Below are 17220 nucleotides of genomic sequence, written 5' to 3'. Positions count from 1 at the left end.
TCACCAAATGCCATGAACTCCTGGTAGGAAGTTGGTAGGGCGGGAAGGGATGTCGGTCAGTTCAGGCCATACTCCTCAACAAGGAAGATATCATGTATCAATTTGCGACCCATATTAAAAACATACAAAACGTTCAATTTCATAAAATATAATTAACTAAAAATTGAAAATACAAAAAATGGACATCAGTATTTTAAAACACTCCAATATGAAATCTATATATACATTGTCGTTCAACCCTGTTAACAATGGACGGACGTATCGAGTAGAAGATCTCTAAAAGCTGGATATATTTTGGCCATTTTTGAGGCAGGCCAAGCCAAAACTATCACACTATATTTACACTGTAGACTTTGAAATGCGGTCAATTGGAGCTTATTGTTGTAAGTATTGGAAGTAAGTACTGAAATATGATCGTCGTCTGCTCGAGTCACACCGAGACGAGTGTCGCTGAGATTCCCCGGGATGGTTCCAGCCATTGGACAGGCAGCGGGGTCAACTACACACCATGCCGGGGCCTATAAAGGCCACAAATCCACTACCATCAAGGAAGACGTCATTAACGAAATCTCAAATTCATAACTACCAAAAGTCCTTTACGGATAGTATTAAACCCTTTGAAGAGGGGCTTAATGCGACAAAAGAATTTGAAGAGGGAACAGATGATCTATCAGAGACCCAAGATTATCTCCATTTTCAACTTCATGGTCGGGAACCATTCGAGAATGAAAACCACTCAATAACAAGGCCAAGTGTGGCTGAGAGGAGATTTGGAAGGAACCTGCACTCATCTGTACAGTATGAGTAGTTTCACAACAATCTCTTTGACGACATGGCACGGCAAGCTCTGATGCGAACTCCAATTCCAAGACCGGAAGATAACACACAAAAGTGGTCAAAAGTATTAGGCGCGGTAATTTTCTCCGATGTGTAAAAATTAAATCTCTTAGGAGATTCTGAAAAGCAGTATGTGCATGTGATTAGCTTGACGACTAAATATCTTTTCACTTAACACATGCAAGATTTAGATTTACTCTCACTTGCACTCATCAGACACCAACTTCATGACAATCACACTGTCAAGAGTGGTGCAAAAAATCCCAGTTCAAAACATGATAACATAAGGGTTATAATGTAATTCCTTGTCAGACCAGTTCCTCACGAGAAAGAAGATGGCCGACTCCAACACGTGCTAAAAATAGCATGCATGCTGATACTTGCGTAGCAGTTACCTCCCCGGTACACTTCTTCAGCATTTTTCCGTGTTATCTTGGCTCCATTCTATATCCATACCAACTTACACTTCCATACGTTAGTTGATCACGTATTCAAAGTCATTGCAAGTTCATGCTCATCAAAAATTCCACGTTCATAAGTTGTTCATGATCGCCACCAAAAAAGTTCAAAGTTCAACAAGGGTTCAATCATCACTGGTAATTACGCATTCAAAGTTCCTTCAGCAGCGGATCATTTCCAAGTTCAACATGTGCTCATGATCGAATACATGTTTGAAGTTCATCTGTTGTCCATGATTCAGCACATGTAAAAGTTCATTACATGCTCAAAGTTCATCAAAGGTGTAGAGGTTCATAATGTGTAAAGTGTTCATTTCTGTAGAGATTCATCACGTGTACAAGGTTCTTTACACGTGCAAAGTTCATCAGGAGTAGACTTTTATAAGGAGGAGAGGTTCATCACGTTTATGAGGTTCATCAACTGTAGAGATTCATCACGTGTACAAAGTTCTTTACACATGCAAAGTTCATCAGGAGTAGACTTTGTAAGGCGTAGAGGTTCATCACGTTTATGAGGTTCATCACGTGTACAAGGTTCATTACACATAATGTGTAAAAGGTCCATCACGTGCAAAAGCTTAACAACAAGAACAAAACCCATCACAGGTTCAAAGTTCAAAATGCATCTGGACTTCATCACATGTTCAAAGCCCCGCACTCTGAACTCGTTTAGGTTTCTTCTTTCCCTTCCCAGGTTTCTTCTTCTTCTTCGTAGTTGGAGCAGACGTCGGCCTCTCTTTCAGATCTTTCATGGCGGCCATCGCTCTCTTCTGCTCGGCTTGTTTCTGCATGAACAGCCGCTCGTTTGCCCGCTCTAAATGGAAGGAAAGGAGACATGGTGAATATCTATAGCTAAAGACAAACGGTGTCAGGAAAGGCCGACCCCGGATAGAGCTGCTTGAGCAATGGGAGATGAACACAATGATATTTCATTGAAAGACTCCAGCATTACAGTTTCTACCACTTTATTGAATAACCTTTTCCCTTCTCTGGAAAGGCCAGCTTGGCAAACAGGAAGGCCTGCCTGATTCTCGGCAATCTGGGGAATCGATTCTCCAGGGTGTAACTGGGGCTGTACTCTTACCGACTGCCTTGTTTGCCAGCTTGAGCCTTCGGAACTCTGCTGCTAGCCAGACTTCAGGACTGCTCAATAACCCAGATGAGGCATTGGGCAGAGGGGGCTTGTCACATGGCGTGATGTAACAGCTATTGTCCATCGGAGGTAACAGCGCCCTGGAAATAATGAAATTCAATGAAATGCAACTTGTTGCAGACGTGTGTTTTTCCCAAAACAAAAGAAAAAGGTTATTGGTGCAATGAAAGCCACAGTGTACATTAATGTGTACTTGAAGCTGTTTTCTACACTATAGGGGCTTTTACTGCACTACAGCTATTAGCACACCACTTGACTTTAGATCTTTCAAGAAATTGACAGGTTAAAGGTGCTCTAAGGGACACTTACAGGCATAGCAACACAACCATCATCTGAAGTTCTGCTTTTGCTCACAATAGTGTCATTGTACTGTACATTGTACTGTACATTGTACTGTACATTGTACTGTACATTGTACTGTACATTGTACTGTACATCGTACTGTACATCGCACTGTACATTGTACTGTACATTGTACTGTACATTGTACTACATCATTGGCAAAGAACTCGAGTGGAGAATTTAATAACACTGACACACACTGGCAAACTCGTGAGAGGATTCATTTGTCATTGGTGCATTACAACGAGAAGCGACCCTAGACAAGCAAACAACAAAACCATATGTCTTTTACCTTTTAAGGGTATCCACTGCCACATTGACTCCGTTTGCCTTCAAGCGATTGTGGACATCCTTGCACTCCTGGACATCAGGGGTGTCCCAATCCTGAAAATGGAAACTTCCTGATAACCATTTTTTCAACATGAACATCATTTTGCCACTGTCTTTAGCATACAAGCTCTGTGGCGGAACGCTGTAGGACAGCCAATTTTGTTACCAAAAAACTGACTGCGGGGTTTAAATGCATCTCAAAGGCAGGAGGACTACCCTCAGGTAAGACAGTTGCAGTGTCACCAAACTGAAGCACACCCCGATTCCAAACGTTCCAGGCCGGCCACTTCATGGGATATAGTTGGCGCATGCAGCTGAGGCTAACCAGTCAGCAGAGGCCACTGAGAGCCACAAGTAACGGCCACAAACAAAATACTGCAGATTCTTGAGTTCTCTTGGCCTTTATTTCGGTTTGATTTCACTCCGAATAGCCCCCATCAACTGGTATGATGCTCTCTGTACCTACCATTTCATTTTTTCGCGTGAAGATGTAAACAGGCTCGACTTCCACTGCTGGTTTCCTCTTACTCTTGACTGGAGCAGACTTGGCTCTCGTGTAGGAAGCATAGACGTCTGCGGGAAAAGATGTAACAGAGATGAAGTAGAGCAAGGCTTTCTAACGTTATTCTCTTATCAACAGAATGCCTGCTTTTTCAAAACGAAGTGGGTGCCAATGAACATTTAAATGACCATCCACCTATTGCCAGGGCTAAAGACGAAATCCAATCATACTCGATGAATTCATATGACAAATTCGAAAACGAAAATACTTACGATCATTGTTAAAAGTCCTCGGGACACCAGATTCTCTGATAGCTTTGAAGGCATCACTCACTTTGATCGAATCTTTAACAGCACTGAAAATGGCAATTGAAAATGATGTGACAGACACAAAATTGGAGCATGCAGTCCAGCTGCCTCTCACCCCTTTACAAACTCAACACTCATTTCTATCTCTGCCAGCTAGGCACCCATTTACACCTGGGTGGAGAGATGCAAGTAGGGTTAAGTGCCTTGCCCAAGGACACAATGATGAAACACTGCATCAATCAGTCAACAGACTATCATAATATGAAATTCCTTCGTTTCAAAACAACAATAAGTTGAGGCAATACCTTAGAATGAGGACATCTTATTCGAAGCGACGGTTGTACCCGAAACAATATCTTTTGTGCACCGTCTCAAGACTTACCCAGTATTCGTAGATTCAGGCCTTGAGTTAGGTTTACTAACGAATGCTGAAGTCACACTTGAAGCAGGCTGAAAATGAGATGACAGTCACATTAGTCAAAAGTGAGAAGCAAGAACTCTTTCTCAAGTTGAGTGCTAATTTTCGGCAAAATACTACAATGTTGGAGGAAACATTTGAATAACTTGAACCCTCGAGTGTTACAAGATATCATTTGCTCTATCAATAATTTTTTGGGCAAAAAACTCAATTGTAGGAGGAAACCAGAGTATATGCTGCAATAGCAACAGGAACTGGGATGTGTTACCTGGTCCTTGACTGTTGTGAAACTGGCAGCGCTGGCGGACTTGGGGCGGTTACCGGTATCTTCTTTGGATTCCTCCCGATTTGTTTTCACAGCTTGTGAAGAGATTGGGCGAGGCTTCTGAAACCATAACAACAAGACATGTTTCAATGATCCTAAATTCTCTGCTATCCACTAAAAGCTGGAGTACCTGAGCTTATTATTCTGCTATCTGCTAAAGCCTGGAGTGCCAGAGATTTGAATGACTGGAGGAGCCGCATTGTACTGGTGATTCAGACCCCCGGCTGGGGGTCAAAAGTCCCTAGCTCAAACCACAGTGTCAGCATGCGACATGTCTTTTTGTCTAGTAAACTTGCCTTACTCCACCCAGGTGTATAAATGGGTACCGGCCAGAAATGCTCAGGTTGTAGCACTAAATGAGCAGTTCATCTGCATTCTACTGAAAGGCAGTTGATACCAGACTAAAAACCCGAACCTTAAGTTTCGAACTAGGCTGAGAGAGATACCGAGCTGTGAAGTTCCAAGAGAAGTTCCAACCTAGAGGAGGCTCATGACTCGGAGAAAAGACTGAAACTAAGTGCAAATATTTAATCTACTTACCACCCTATAGGTGGAGCTAGTAGTCAATGTCGTTTTCTCGCCAGCTCCGATATCATTATGGCTATGAGGAATGTGATTGGCTGCATTTTCTGATGATGTGGACGGTTTATGGGCACTGGTTGGTCGCGAGTGATCCTGAAATGCACGACTTCTATAAGCAAAGAGGCAAGGAAGTAAGAGAGGAGACTCAAGAAGCGATGATTTCATCCTCCAGGAGTGACAAGAATTGCCTTGAGGTGGCAATTTGCCACTTTCCTCGAGCAAGAATGTGGGACTTCTGCTGGACTATTAGCTCAATGATGATATTGGTTGACTCACTAAACACCAATCAGGTACAGCTGTCATTTTCCCAAAAACCACAGCTGCCCCCTTGGTTTTGGCCTATATTTTACCTCCACCCAAACAGCGTTTGGTGAGAAAAGTTTGGTATCAATTCCTCATATCACACTCTAACTAACCTGTGAGACAGAGGTCCGTTTTGGCGGCTTATTTTCCTCCGGGACCTGATACTCCCGTCGCCTGTTCTCCTGTACGTCAATAGTGCGTATCAATTTCGTCTCCGAAACATCATTCCCCGTCAACGTTAACGTTTTGGTTGTGACTTTCTTCTCCACCTTTTCACCGAAAGCGTCCGTGTAATAATTCCGTTCCTTTTCCGACACGTATTTCCTTGGCGACGTTCCCGGATCCTCCACCCAGCGCCCTCCAGACTCCTTCTCGGTGATCTGCGAGACCATGGTTATGAGACCCTCACGAGCCCTCTTCATCGACTCCGACTCCTCCTTTTTTTTCTGTCCCACCTCTGAGTACCCCACCTCAACCGTAGCGGTAGGCACCGTCTTCCTCTGCCCCTCGCTGGCCGCGTCATCTGAATACGCCACCGCAACAGTTGGGATCTTGATCTTCCCAGTCGACCTCTGCCGACTGACCAAAGATCGTACCCTCCCCGTAGTCGATCCCGGCCGAGAATCCGATTTCCCGGTTGGCTCAAACCCTGATCCAGGTGGCTTCACTGAAGCAGACGCAACACTTGAGAGTGACACACCACTATCAACACGACTCTTGACGTACCGCAAATCCGACCGACCGGAGTAATTTTTGGACGATTTCGCCGTTGATGCTGATGCAGGGCGCCCTCTATTCCGCGGAGTGATGCTGACGGTGATATTGTTCGCTTCGTCGAACTGGACGTTGTGTTTTGGAGATTCCACCTCGAGACGGATTCCAGCGTCATCCGTATCAGCGCCATCGTCATCATCGTCGATCATGTTCAATATGAAATCATCGTCCTCGACATCAGCATGAATCTCGCCATTCCTCACCACCTCGGATGTTGGCGTCACTTTCTCCGACAATAGGCGGCCATCTTGTAAGAGGTGGCCGCTTATGTCCGCGTGAATGTACGAGAACCCCGGTTTGGACTGGAATGGAAGTGGACTTGCATTGCCTGCATCAGTACTGCCAATTAATCTGCAAAAAAAATAAAATGCTTCAAGTTGATAACTTCCTGATAAAACTTTTCAACAACAACAAAAAGGTGCAGTGCTCGCACTCACAGTGTGTAGGCCCAACCGGGTACTTACCAAGTCAGACCAAAGTCAGTCAACTCTAGCCATCAGACATCCAACCTTTAGTGTTTTGGAGATTCCATAATATTGGAGCCGTGCAAGAAAAGCCTGGTCTCCAAAATCAACTCTACTCCTGCATTTTATCATGAAAGTGACAGCATCCGGCCTTTGAGAAAAACCATACATCCTTTCTCTTTGGTCACTATATGTACATGTATTAGCCTATTTGACTAGGGCATTAGGCTAAGTAAGTGTTCAATACGTAATATGATGTAAAGTATTATTGATTGCCGGTACGCCAAGTGATTTTGGCCTATAATTGCCTTAAAGTTATCATTTCATTAATCATTCATCAGGAGACCAATCTGAAGAAAACAATTACGTGACCAGCAAAGTAGGACCTTGAGGGCTAAGAGTACTAACACTAACAGTACCCGTGACCTCAGAGGTGACGGGCACTGTCGTTTCCGCTGCACCACTCGACATCTCTTCCACTAAGTGAAGGAAGGGGAAGGAAGAACAGCCAGTGCCAACACTCCTCTGTCTTCAACCGACCGAGGTAGAAACTCACCTGTCTGTATCGAGGTCAGCGCTCTCGTCCATGTCGGCTGTTGGTAGCGAGAAGTGAATTGGCTCCGGTGTCGGTCGTCTCAGTAGCTTTTCCTTCTTCTGTTTCCCTCTTTTCTTACCGGAGGTGGGCCTGGGAGGTTTCCCGCCCGATTTGGGACGCATTTTGACCGGCTTTTCATCCCCAGAAAAGAAGCTGTCATCGGAGAGGAAATCTCCATCGCCACCCCTGAAACAAGGAGGAAAGTTGCTTCATCAAGAATTATTCTTTCGAGAGGGAGTGCATGCCATGAATTTCGTCAGCTTTTAGCAATATTTTTTCATCATCACCTTTACATTTGAAGTCAAGCTTGTTCTTTGCATGTGATGCAGTTTTTTGAAAGTTTGTCCTAAATGACGCCATTTGTTTAAAAGCATGGATCATCGCCGATCGCCCAAAACCAATGGTTACCCTGTTGTATCAGACGCGATCGTCCATCTGGTCATGTGTGGGTGACCACAAAAGACATCTGATAATATACTGAAAACAATGTTTATGTTTGCACCATAATTTACCTATCGAATAGATGCTCATATGAGTCTCATTTGGGATGTATCCGGCATTTGACCCAGTAATACATTCTGTACCTGTGACAGGGGAGATGATCCATGATGCTTGAAGAGAAGTTGCAAGGCAAGACCTCAAGATAATAGGAGTTAGATAAGCTTACCCTTGAGCAGCTCGGATCATGTCGATCATATCAGGAGAACCAGTCGGGGCTGGAGGTTGATACGGCTCAGTCAGGTCACCGGCATACGCCATGGACAGTTTAGCTGAAAGATACATGGAAGAGATTGTGAAACTGGGAGACTACGGTACTATGGTTTATTGTGATGGACAATTTATGCAATGACATCACAATGGATGGTTAAAATTATGACTCGACGAAAGGCAAACACAGCTATCACCATTAGCCTCAGCCTATCTGACTTCACAGAGCCTAACGGTAATTACAAGACGTCATGGCGTGACGTGCGTAACTGTCTTTTTTGACACAGAATTAGTCCACACTTTAATCCTTCCCGCACAGATGCGTCTGCTCCGTCAATAAATACAGACATTGTGTCACATTTCATTTTGCTATTTGGCATTTTGACGACGAGGCTTGGAATGTTTAAAACAAGACAGACACAAACAGGTGTAATATGAGATTTGTCTTTGCATACTCTGAACTCTTCAGGATCGAACCCGGGCCCTATTTTGTGGTAGCCAGCAGTGTTAACCACTAGGCATGAACCTCCTCCAGGAGAAGATTGTCCCCAGGATCGAACCCGGGCCCTATTGTGTGGTAGCAAGCAGTGTTAACCACTAGGCATGAGCCTCCTCCAGGAGAAGATTGTCCACAGAATCGAACCCGGGCCCTATTGTGTGGTAGCCAGCAGTGTTAATCACTAGGCATGAGCTTCCTCCAGGAGAAGATTGTCCCCAGGATCGAACCCGGGCCCTATTGTGTGGTAGCCAGCAGTGTTAACCACTAGGCTATGAATCTCCCTATCGTTTGCTTAATCTTACCAACTTGTCGACCGTTTCGTTTGACATATTTCTGTACGCTGTTGTCCTCCTGGACATTGGGATCGAAAATGATCCCTGCAGGTGGACCAACCCAACCGGTTGTGACATTCTGATGAGGTGTGGATTTTGGAGGACGAGACGCTGGGTCAAATTTGGCACCTTTTACTGCAAAGATATAAAACTATGAATATACGAGTCCAAGGTTTGAATATAGCACTTGTCAATTAATCATGTGCACAAGATAAAATTCCCAATAGACCAATTATCAAATGCATGTACAGGCTGAAAAGACAATGAACCTTGTGATGCATACTAATTGTGCATTAGATGTTGATTACTAAAACCGCCCTATTAGTATTAGGGTAAAATATGATGAAGATGAAAATCCAAATATTAACTTCATATGACCTGAAAGTCCAAATATTAATTTCATATGGCCTTAAATACATGTACAGCCAGTCCACCTGATTTGTCTGTTTATGACACTCTTACAAGTTCACTAAACATATTTAGACTTTGTGAGTAGTAACCTGTTTCTGACAATCACGACCGCTCAGTTAGTAGCAGGTGTTTTTCACACCGCAGACGCAGACTGTCAACTATTATAGCATTGGGACGTTTTCTCTATGTTTGTAGCTCATAACAGTGTTCTCCACGTGGTCTTTTCTCAGGGTGGCCCACCCTACCTTGCTCTAGAATTTCGTAAAGGATTTCTCGGGCCACCCAACTTGAATTGCTGGCCACCTTGTGTTGCACACTAGCAAAAGTTCTTGACTGTCAGGGATACCACGCCACCTTGATAAAACACTGTGGAGAACCCGGCACACATATTGATAATATTTGACCTGCTCGGGCAAAAATATGCTTGGTCCCCTCCCCAGCACAACATTTGGCTTTCGCCCCGAGAAGCAAAAAGCTGCTGGAAGTTCTGGCCATTCTTCATGCTCACCTGCAATTCCAAATGAAGGTTTCCCATTCCCAGTGCCTTTAACCCCCGGTTCCTTAGCACTCTGTGGTCTTGCTCTCCTGCCACTAGGAGGCCTCACCCGTCGGCTGACACTCGCACTCTCCGGGCGCTGGCGCTCACTCTGCTGGCGGATCAGGTCAGGGATGGACGTATTGCTCCCCCTTTTGAGAAGAAAGGGGACAAAACGACATTATTGAAGGCAGAAACGCGTACCGGTACATGAGTGTGGTTCCAAGTAAAGCAACAAAAAGTCACAAAAATAAAGCCGATTTCAGCAAACGAAATAATCCAATAAGCTCAGATGAGTGGGCACTAGCAGCAATACCGTATGTCCAATGGGCTTCTCTTTAGAAAGAACACTTGAAGATTCGTTTACCACGAATTGCCTTCTCAGGGACGCTGAACTGTGTTTATCGTTACTATTGGTATGATTGAGGCAGCTCATGAAATATTGATGCTACAATGTCAGTTAGTTAACCTATTTTCCAGAATCTAGACTATTAAGTCGGGTGATCCAATCTGGTGGTTCGTTAATTATACATGTACTTCTTACTCTTAATTAGACCACGTTCAACCAATGACGGATATTCAATGTTCACCCAGGGAATCGATGGTCCCACTGGGGCACTCTAAAAGAGGCCAAGTTTGTGGCACCAGAGATCTATTACTTGCAGAGAGGAAGACTTCATAGGGTTCAGTGGCATCTTTTTGTGTCAGTCTGTTTCATCCCAGCTGCAGGGCCCGAATTTGACCAGGGCTTTTGCAGCCAAGGCAGTCGGTGCCCTCCAGAAGGGCTTTTGTGCCATCTCAATTCTTCTTTCACTATTTACAATACCCAACACCAAAATAGCTCTAAAATGGGTGCCCTTTTTTAATTTGAGGCCTGGTATTGAGGTTGTACCCTTCCTTAGAGCACTCGAGGATACTGTGAAGCCCTTTCAGTAGGGTCAATTTGGAAAATTGCTACATGAGTGATGAACTTTTAACTTTAAGAACTAAAGAAGGAAGTAAAAAGAGGAGACTTTTATGTCACTTTTTTGGGTCAATTTACTCTGGCACCCCCAGGAGCGTCAGAACACCCATATCACCCTATCTAAAAACCCTCAGAGTTTATAGAATCAAACTGGTTGTCAAATAATATTCACATTAGTGGATTACAGAAAGATAATTTCCATTCAAGTGATTTATCATAACTAGTCTCGGAAAATCCCAGACAAAGGTAAACATGATCTGAAAAGTAAGCATGAAATCCTCTTATCCTGTCCAATATTTCTATAAGGGGAAACAACACGCAACAAAGACATGGACATAATCCCCTGTGTTATTTACTATGCAGATGTATGTCATGAGGGCCTAGAAGTAAAAAATTTGCGGACTTGGCCTACTCTTCAAAAACAGAGGAACAAATTAATTTGTTTTTATTCTTCAGCGAAACTTACCCATTTTGCTACTCTTTCAATCCAAGACCAACAGATTGGACAAATTATTGATTTAGTTAAAACAGAGGAACACATCTGATCCATTGGACACTTTTTTTCTTTACTTAGGCTTACCCATTTTGCTACTCTTTCAATCCAAGAAAACATATTGGACAAGTTATTGATTGATTGATTTATTTCAAAAACAGAGGAATCCATTTGACACGTTTTTTCTTTATCTAGGTTTAGCAGTTTTGCTACTCTTTCAATCCAAGACCAATAGATTGGACAAGTTGTTTATTTATTATTCTTCATACATGTCATATTACAGCTTAGATCATCTCAACCTGGCATGACAGGTTGAGTGTATTTAGTACTCACCAGGCTGTTCTCTGAGACATGACATTCGTAAGTGGAGGGTCCGCATCAAGCTGTATCGTGGTTCGACTCCCACTGGCACTAGTTCCCTGGCTGACATTCCCTTTCCCTGATGCAACTGCTTTGATTTCCAAGCCAACATTATATACCTTTGCCTTAACTTGGTCCAGCTTGCTTAGCGACACACTAGCGGAGTTCAACCAGTTCTGAAAAATCATCAAAAACTGAAAATCATTCTCGCTCTTATGACTACGAGGCTGTGGTCTATCTGCCGGCCAGGAAGGATGTCACGCGTTTGTTATCCCGACCCTAGGTGGTACAGGCATATCTGGTATTAGGGGCCTATTGGCTTGTCCATGACGGATTTAGGTAGAAGGAAAAGGAATCAACAGAAGTCTTTGATTACAAATTTACGTCACTGCCAGCAAGCTGACTAGGATGAACTGGCAACGTTAGGCCCATATGGCCGGTCTACCTAATGCGCGTCCGGAACAATTTGTGCGTCCGGAGCGCGTCCGGAAGAGAAAGTGCGCGTCCGGAACAATTTCCTATGTAAATATGAACTTAATGTTGCATTAGATGGCTTAAATAGCATTTTAATTCCATGTAGAGAAAATAAAATTGGAAAAAATCTCCTTGGTGACTTTGTGTTTTACAATTTTCAGCGGGGTGATTTGGGTGTTGCACAGCCATCAAATCCCAGTTTACTGACGTTTCTCCTCAACCAATTGTTGTTGCAGTTGCAGAATTTCGATAGTAGCCGTGTTGTAATGGATTAGACTGGTATCTGGTGTCTCAGCACATGGAATGCCGTCAGAGTGTCTTATCATTGTTAATTTCACAAAAAATCAGAATCAAATATGTTATTGAAAATCACTATACAGTCAAAGTGTCAATTAGTGAGATGTGTTCACATTAATATGTAAAGAGCAATCTCTAGTGAACTCACACAACTGTTTGACATGGGGGAGCCCCCCAAACCCCCGTCCTTCTGACATATTTAGCCAGTACATTGGGGGATGAGTCCCCCAAACCCACCAAAATATATTTTGTGAGAAAAATAAGTGAAAATTGTACTACTTCTTTGATGTGAGTGTATCCTTAAATCCACTGTCATCACTAGATCCTTTGATAATAAGCCATCGCTAAATTTAAGTGTAGCCAATTAGAAATTAATCTAAAAAATAAGTCCCCCCCTCCCGGGCCCACTCTGTCGAATGGTAGAAAAACTGGCATTTTTATTTTAATGAATAAGATATATACCCAGGAAAATAATCATTAAGCTCATCTATAGTTGAAGCTCTTAAAACCGCACTGAATTTTGTTGACCCCCTTCCCCCTTCCCCTCGATCCCCTCCCCTCCCCCCTAAAAGCGCAAATTGGCTTCACAATAATTGCTATTGCCCCTTATCCCACGGCACGCAAAGACAAACTCATACCGACTTAGACGACCACAACAGGAGAAGGCGCGTAAGGAAGTTGGGATATGATTATGGCATTAGTAATTAACCACCTCGCTGAAAATTGTAAAATACAAAGTCACCAAAAAGATTTTTTCAATTTTATTTTCTCTACATGGAATTAAAATGCTATTTAAGCCATCTAATGCAACAATAGGTTCATATTTACATAGGAAATTGTTCCGGACGCGCACTTTCTCTTCCGGACGCGCTCCGGACGCGCAAACAGAGTTCCGGACGCACATTAGGTGGACCCCATATGGCAGATAGCCTGCAATGGTTTTCCGAGATCCTGCCTAAAAACGTGTCTTCTACCTAAACCCTTTTTACAATGTTACACCAGTAACGCCTATACTGACACTTGATCCAGTGGCCTGTGCAAATTTACAGTGCATTGTACATTGTGATGTCAATTATTGAATTGTCATCATGTCATGTGCTGTCATTTTTGTGAACAAACTTCACCTTTGACGCAATTGTCCGAATCTCCTCATACTTAGCGGCTGTTTCTTCATCAAGAACCTCATCCATTTTATTAGAAAAATGTAATTTTAGTAATAAATTCGATAAATTGGATGGTTTTTATTCACATTTTGTCTTGCATGTCGTGACAAAATTGTTGGGAATTCCTTTTTTTTGTGACAATAGTTGTTGTCGTTCTGATAAACATTGTAAATATCTTCCACTCCAGCCGTGAATTTGACACGCTGCCGATCCACCGTCGTTGTGCGTTGATCCTTCCTTCACCGCCGATAACTCCCCCTGATCGGCCGTCAAAAGGGCGGTTACTTTATCGGTAGTCTCCCTGCATTCCCTTCCTTTCCCACGCGTCCTCTGTCGCGACAACACTAACATTACACTCACTCGTGGTTGTCGCATGAGACACACACTTAAAGCCATCATAGTTGAAGACCAGGTGTTCAATGAGTAACGGTTCCAGTGATGCTGACCTGACCCAAATGCACAGGTGATAAACCATAGGCCCCTGAATGCTAATTAGCGGGATTATCAGGCTAAACAATGGGATTAGCGAGGAAAAAATATATATAGGAGTTAAAAAACTAGTTAGCATTCAGGGGCCTATGGATAAACCATCCAATGGAAACCCAATTTAAATTAATGTGGTCATCTGAGGGATGTGAATTCATACTGGTGATAAACCACCCAATGGAAAGTCAATTAGTTAATGTGGTCATCTGAAGGATGGATTCATACTGGTGATAAACCATCCAATTCGAACTCAGGTTAATATGGTACTCTGAGGGTATGAATTTATACTGGTGATAAACCGCCCAATGGGAAGTCAAGTTAATGTGGTCATCTGAGGGATGTGGATTCATACTGGTGATAAAGCATTCAATGGGTGATCATGTGAGGGATGTGGATTCATACTGGTGATAAACCATTCAATGGGACCTCAAGTTAATGTGGTCATCTGATAGATATTGATTCATACTGGTGATAAACCATTCAATGGGAACTCACGTTAAGGTGGTCATCTGAGGGATATGGATTCATACTGGAGATAAACCATTCAATGTGATCGCAAATTATTTCAGTCATCAGATGAATGATGGATTCATACTATTCAATGTGAACTCTGGTTTATCTCCAATATTAATTCATCCCTGAGATCACCACATTAACTTGGTTTATCTCCAGCATGAATCCATATTCCTCAGATGATCACATTAACTTGACTTCCCATTGAATAAATCAGGTGTACGACACAGTTTTGGTTTCGCTCAAGTTAAGGTTAATTTGTCATTCTCTCTGTGTCTCTTGATTATATCATTATCTTGCCTGAATGAATGAGATTTGACTGAAATTTGATCCCTGACATAAGTCACATATTGTCGCTCATTTCTGTCTCCTATTTGAGAGACCATTGATTTTATCCCTGATCACAATATCATTTTGCATTCCCCCCCCCCCCCAAAAAAATTTTCATAAATTTCTCGTCATAATTTTACCCCCAATCAAGAAAATCAAGTGAAAAGTACATGTATTCTCCTTTTGTTTGGATTTGCTCTTCTAGATTGTTCATGGTATTATTCATTGTAAGGAAATCATGGGTTAATGTTTGCTTCTCCGGCCCTGCATACAAACTGATCTCCTCAATGGGTATTATTAACAAAAGCTGTATCTTGTTGAAAACAAACAAATCAAACCAACCACGTCATGACTTACTACTGCGAGTACATTTGTAGTACTGCTAGTTTTGAAGTTGAATAAATCTTTTTTGACCATTAATTCTTTCAAAAAGAAGTTTGGCAATGAAAATGGTGAATGAATGGCTTAAGTATCATGGAGGTTTTCACCATTTTTTGCTATTTGTTTTAGGAAAAAAAAATTATATATTAGAAAATATTCAACATTACAACTACCAACACTATTGTTTATAAACACCCTATACCATGGAGGTATTATTAATAATACCTCCATGCCTATACATTCCCACTCAAATCAAACTGGTCACTTATTTGTTCCTGATGACCAATCACAATACCAACTTGGATTAACCCATGGCCATCTGACACCTTTGTTTGATTGTTTGGAGCAACAAAAGACTTTTGCCAACCTTGAACGAATGTATGGGTGTGTTACATAAAACCACTATCGGTCACATTTCATACCTTCCAATGCTTGCTTTGGCTTTGACTGTGCAGTGCAGGCTGAACATCCATTCCAGCAAGGAGCACATGGTTTTGCTCGAATTTTGACTTATTTCAACATCTGAAATAGCAGAATTACTTGTGTTTAGCACAAATCTTCGACAAGGTGGGTATATCACCTTCTGTCTAACTGAATCTTGACGTTATTCGTGTTTTATTTTTGTAGGCCTTATGGATTTTTGAAGAGAGCAACTTGTCTTTGTATTTTCCCTTGTATTTTTTGGCGGGAAAAATTAATTCTGTTGATTGAGGTCTTATGATCCAATTTGCAGGTATCATTCAATACAGAGAAAGATTGGAACGAGTTTACAATCCCCGATCACACCCCAAAAAAGGTCATCGGTTGACTAACGAAGCACCACTCTTCAATGGATTTATAGTTGAATGCGATCAAACTACGTCATTTCCGATCGGGGATTGTAAATTTTAAACTTTAGCCACCTGAGCTAAAAATGAAAAAATGATCTCAACTTGAGGAATTTTGAGAACTTGTACATTTGTGCCAATTTATCATTACAGATGACGCACGCCTTGTCCGCAATTGCAACAAAAGATTCTCGCTAGTATGGCTTACAAGGTGAAGGGTTACATGTAGGTATATAAGATTCTGACTTTCCGATTGGTTGAGAGGTGCTACTGTCAAATGACAAAAGATATGAGAATTACGTGCTTTTGCGCCAAAGAACAGGAGAGTACAATTAAGTCACTAAATCAGGAGGCCATATTTGATGCGGTGATGCCATATCATTGGTTGCTAGTTTCGGGTTGATCACGAGTTTTGCTCACGTGAATGTTTACATAAGTTCAAGGCGACAGCTGTTGTTCTGATGGTCTCATTGAATTTTACATACAAACTACTGGCTATTCTTACGACAGTCATATTCACTTTTGTCTCTTAATCCTAACCCTAACCCAGACCCTAACCCTTCCTCCTAGCACTAACCCAAACCCAAACCCTTCCCCAACACCAATTTCAACTTCCTAATTCCCAAAATTGCATAAATCCTTGTTATAACTAGTCGTAAGAATGGCATCTTTGTATCAAATAAAAGGAATAAAGTCTATCAATTCCATGAAGGAAACGTAATTCATGCCTAAAAATGATGTATTTCAACATCATATTTAGGCAGTAATTTCATGACTAAAAACACTAGAATTGCTGTAATATTGCATTATGTATTTGTTCCAATTTATCATTACAGATGCCACAAACCTTGTCCGCAATTGCAACCGAAGATTTTTGGATGAACCGCATGATGATCGGATGAAGGGTATGCATCAAGTAACAACTTGCCCAAATTGTTGATTGAGTTGCCACTGTCAATTATTTTTACTGTTATTAGAATAAAATAGTAAAACAATGCTATTGAAGGCCACAATTGAAAATTCAGTCCCCAAATGTGTCACTCTTAGTTACAGCAA

At 42.2% G+C, this 17220-nt stretch overlaps 1 protein-coding gene across 2 annotated transcripts; it reads right to left on the bottom strand.

The window, feature by feature from the left end:
- Nucleotides 1-132: 132 nt before the first annotated feature.
- Nucleotides 133-15936, bottom strand: LOC135501257 (uncharacterized). Of its 2 annotated transcripts, none has more exons than XM_064793280.1 (15): nucleotides 15760-15936; nucleotides 11667-11869; nucleotides 9850-10028; nucleotides 8901-9065; nucleotides 8059-8161; nucleotides 7353-7577; nucleotides 5672-6683; nucleotides 5214-5348; nucleotides 4617-4733; nucleotides 4313-4380; nucleotides 3895-3977; nucleotides 3587-3693; nucleotides 3083-3174; nucleotides 2380-2528; nucleotides 133-2109 (listed from the first exon to the last, which is right to left on the bottom strand). In XM_064793280.1, exons 1-15 carry the CDS (start codon nucleotides 15808-15810, stop codon nucleotides 1940-1942), a joined length of 2859 nt encoding a protein of 952 aa, XP_064649350.1. In that variant the 5' UTR covers nucleotides 15811-15936; the 3' UTR covers nucleotides 133-1939. The 2 variants fall into 2 exon arrangements, with proteins under 2 accessions (XP_064649350.1, XP_064649349.1); XM_064793279.1 differs by lacking the exon at nucleotides 15760-15936 and adding an exon at nucleotides 13589-13835.
- Nucleotides 15937-17220: the final 1284 nt, after the last annotated feature.

The sequence above is a fragment of the Lineus longissimus genome, chromosome 17 (genome assembly GCF_910592395.1).
Source record: "Lineus longissimus chromosome 17, tnLinLong1.2, whole genome shotgun sequence".
In the NCBI taxonomy this organism is placed as follows: Eukaryota; Metazoa; Nemertea; class Pilidiophora; order Heteronemertea; family Lineidae; genus Lineus; species Lineus longissimus.
The sequence above is the reverse complement of the archived record's forward strand: the minus strand, read 5'-3'. Positions and strand labels throughout refer to the sequence as shown.

What these genes read in the sequence shown, in the direction of transcription:
- LOC135501257 (XM_064793279.1), bottom strand. Translation starts at nt 13,654, where the DNA reads ATGGATGAGGTTCTTGATGAAGAAACAGCCGCTAAGTATGAGGAGATT. An exon ending in GCTGACCTCGATACAGACAG is followed by an intron (nt 6,684 to 7,352) that starts GTGAGTTTCTAC and finishes TTTTTTTTGCAG; the next exon opens with ATTAATTGGCAGTACTGATG. An exon ending in CTAGCTCCACCTATAGGGTG is followed by an intron (nt 4,734 to 5,213) that starts GTAAGTAGATTA and finishes TTATGGTTTCAG; the next exon opens with AAGCCTCGCCCAATCTCTTC.